This window comes from Pinus tabuliformis, chromosome 6, assembly GCF_031772625.1.
Source record: "Pinus tabuliformis cultivar Carrire ecotype Pingquan chromosome 6, CPIR1, whole genome shotgun sequence".
In the NCBI taxonomy this organism is placed as follows: domain Eukaryota; kingdom Viridiplantae; phylum Streptophyta; class Pinopsida; order Pinales; family Pinaceae; genus Pinus; species Pinus tabuliformis.
Genome location: NC_142292.1, coordinates 1,166,320,438 through 1,166,323,864, shown reverse-complemented (window position 1 = coordinate 1,166,323,864; position 3,427 = coordinate 1,166,320,438). Strand labels below are relative to the sequence as shown.

Below are 3,427 nucleotides of genomic sequence, written 5' to 3'. Positions count from 1 at the left end.
AATATGTTAACCAATCAAAATCCTTTAAATTTAAAAAGAGGTACATGTCCTAAATAATTTTTAATTGGTTAATCTGGGTATCTGTAAAATATTTTATTACTAATTTGGGTATCAATGAAATATTTTATTATTAATTACGCCGTAAGGCGTTTCCCTCTGAAGTGAACTCCCCCAAATGCCTTTCTGTCCTAATCATAGCCGTTAGATCTTTTGTTAGACGATTGAACAAAAATCAACCGTCTGATTAACTGTCTGATTTAATAAATAAAAAATATTTTAAAATATTAAAAACCTTGAAAAAACGTTTCACCTTTCACTTGACATCTGTGGGCTCACGGCTGAGCTTCAGGAAGAAGTTGCAACTTCCTCAGAGCATGCGAAAAGCCCCCTGATTTTACAGTGTCGTCTGGACTGCATATTCTTGCAAGAATTACTCGTGCCTCATTCAGAGAAAATACCAGAAGGGCTTGATCTTCAAGGCCGGGAGAAAACCAGGTGGGTAAATGGCAGTGGCTCCATGGATTACTCTGTCGACGAGGTATTGAATCTGAAGAAGAAGACAATTCGAATTGGGTTGGACATCGGAGGAGGAATAGGAACTTTCGCCGTGAGAATGAGGGAGCGGAATGTAACAATTATTACGACTTCTATGAACTTGAACGGGCCCTTCAACAGTTTCATTGCCTCCAGAGGGGTTATTCTCATGTATATCACTATAACACAGACGCTGCCATGTATATCACTATAGCAGTTTTATTTAATATTTGCCTAGCCTTCACAGTTTGCAGGTTAGAAACTGTAGAATTTTCAGAGAGAAACAGTATTCAGAAACAGCGTGTCCGGGACAAACAAATTTCAGGAAAGGCTTTTACAAGCAATTTGGCAGAGCAAAAGCCCGTCATTTTGTCATCTGCGTAGAAAAGGTATTCTGATATGCTATATCTTTAGAGCAGTTATTTTTTCTTTATATTTGTTTTCGTTAAATTGAGAGTTAGGGCTGTATAGCTAAGGATTTCAAATCATATCAAGTTGCAAATTTTAACTGAGATTGACAGGGCTGTTTTCAAAGATTGATTGTTTTGAATCATGTACATGCACATTTTCTTTAATTTTATAGCTGAGATTGCCAGGGCTGTTTTTCAATATTTTTTCAGTGTACGCTGTTTTTCTGCTTTTAAAGTTCAGTGTATTCTTTTTTTACAGTATTTGCATACTGGCATGAGTCTCCTCCGTCAATTCCACGGTTCTTAACTAACTTCCTCGGAATGTGCGATGTACTGGCAACTCTTTAACTTGTAAGCGATTTGTTAGAAGCAGTAGCGGGATTCAGTTATGTTTTGTCCGATTTGTTAGAGGCGGTAGAGGGATTCAGTTCTATTTTGTGAGATTTGTTAGAAGCGGTAGTGCTAATCAGTTATATATTTGTTTTTGAATATTTAGGTATGGTAACGAAACAAGAAAGGCGTTTTTAATCGTTTGTCTCAGGCAGTTCACCCCAGTGGACAAGATGAAGAGGTGGCAAAGAACTACTCAGACAACGGATCTTGAAATTCTAGACGGACGCGCTTCCTCGAAAGAATTGAGTTCTCCAAAGATAGAAGATGATCAGATATCGAAGTTGCAGAATCTCAATCAAATCCTTCTTAATGAAATCAAAAGCTTAAGAGATGAAAAGACTATTTTGTCAGATAAGTCGAAGAAAATTGAGAAAGATTTGAGAAAAGAACTTGCAAAGAAAGAGGTGGAACATGAAGCTTCTATTTCAAAAGCTGAGACTCAATCGCACGAAGGTCAGCACAAAATTCAGGCGATATCTGCAGAGTCAGAGGCAACACGTAAAGCTTGGGAACTGGAAAAGGCTGAGCTTTTATCACAGATTGCAGCAGCAAGAAAAGAGATAGAGGCCATTACTGAAGAACTAGTCCGAAAAAATGAACAAGCCAGAGTAGCTCCAACGGCTAAGCCATGGCTTACCTATTCTTTCCAACCCTTGGATATGACTGCTCTTCCTGGATATCCCAACAAGATGCCTGATGGATTTAATATTTGGCTGACCAAATTTTCAGGAAATAAAGTAATCACAGCGGATGAACATATAGATAAATTTTGCAATTATATGGTTGTCTTTAATATTGAGGAAGAGGATGTGTTCATGACACTTTTTGCTCTTTCCTTGGAAGGGGCTGCTTTCTCTTGGTTCAGGGTTTTACCTGATAAAGACATCAATAGTTGGGAGCAATTCCGCGATTGTTTCATTTAAAGGTGGGCAACTAGGAAAAGTGAAACATCATTGCTTAGCCAGTTTTATAAGATAAAGAAGAAGAATTTTGAAAATGTTCACGAATTTAATCAAAAGTTTTTATAGTTTGCTCAAGATTATTGCCAATGACCTTAAGCCTTCACAACATCATGTTTTATTACAATATCTTAGTGCATTCGATGGAGATCTTGGCTACTATCTAACGAATAGACGTACTACAACTCTGGCTCAAGCCAGAGATAATGCTATCGAGCTTGAAGAAATTCTCTCTCGGCAAAAGGAGATTGAACCTCTATAGGAGGGGGTTTATTGTACCCTGAACCAGGGTGAAGCGCAGAAGCAAAGAATTGAAAAAGGGATGGTTGAATATTGTAAATTTAACAATCAGGTTGAGTAGTCGAGCAGAAAAATTCAAGAATTGAAGCAAACACATGTCAGCCTACCGTAGTTAAAGGGAAGGGAAGCAGCAGAGCAAACTTGGATCAATTTATGCAGAAGTAAAGTATCACACTGTCAGTTGTTGAAAGAAAAAGGAGAGAAGCGAAAATCGTTGCACCGAGAGTGACATTATTCCATGTACATTTGATCAAAACTAGTGATGTTCTATTATATTTATAATGCTACTTATTCTGGGATGCTTATTGCTTGTTTCTGTGGTGCATTTCGAAAATATATGTGGCTTAAGAATTTGGTTTGATTGAATAGAAAACATAGAGAATAATCTGATAGTGTTAAACATCAATATTATGCGGGTTCAGTGTTAAAAGGAAGTAGTTTCATGATTCAACCGCTCCTCCTATTGGGAACTAGTACATATAATTCTCCAGCACTAAATGTCATCTATTTATATCAGAATCTTATATTTCCTTTGGTGGATACTGCCATTGACATGAATGTCTAACAATTTCCATGAGAATTAATCATATAACATTCAATTTTATTTTTTTCCATAAATTTATACTTGTCTTTGAGAATGTGCTGCACTTTCTATGGATCTATATAATAAGTCAATGTGTTGGCCAATAAATTGTAATAGATAGGTCAATATAAAGAATATGTTTAAAGATTGGTTTTAATTTCTTTGACTTGAGTTATGATAATTACCATTTATAGAGGTCAAATTTGGATACCTATTAATGATTTGATTTGACCTATGCTTAAAAAAGT

At 36.4% G+C, this 3,427-nt stretch overlaps 1 protein-coding gene across 2 annotated transcripts; it reads left to right on the top strand.

Annotated features, from left to right (window-relative positions):
- Positions 1 to 643: 643 nt before the first annotated feature.
- Positions 644 to 2,883, top strand: LOC149262938 (uncharacterized). 2 transcript variants are annotated; one of them, XM_089386803.1, is made up of 3 exons: positions 644 to 923; positions 1,204 to 1,295; positions 1,441 to 2,883. In XM_089386803.1, exons 2-3 carry the CDS (start codon positions 1,273 to 1,275, stop codon positions 2,258 to 2,260), a joined length of 843 nt encoding a protein of 280 aa, XP_089242929.1. In that variant the 5' UTR covers positions 644 to 923; positions 1,204 to 1,272; the 3' UTR covers positions 2,261 to 2,883. The 2 variants fall into 2 exon arrangements, with proteins under 2 accessions (XP_089242929.1, XP_089242932.1); XM_089386806.1 differs by lacking the exon at positions 644 to 923 and having other exon boundaries at positions 977 to 1,295.
- Positions 2,884 to 3,427: the final 544 nt, after the last annotated feature.

Excerpts from the sequence above, each read along its gene's own strand:
- LOC149262938 (XM_089386803.1), top strand. The coding sequence starts at position 1,273 with ATGTACTGGCAACTCTTTAACTT. Across the intron at positions 1,296-1,440 it reads TACTGGCAACTCTTTAACTT|GTATGGTAACGAAACAAGAA; the intron begins GTAAGCGATTTG and ends TTGAATATTTAG.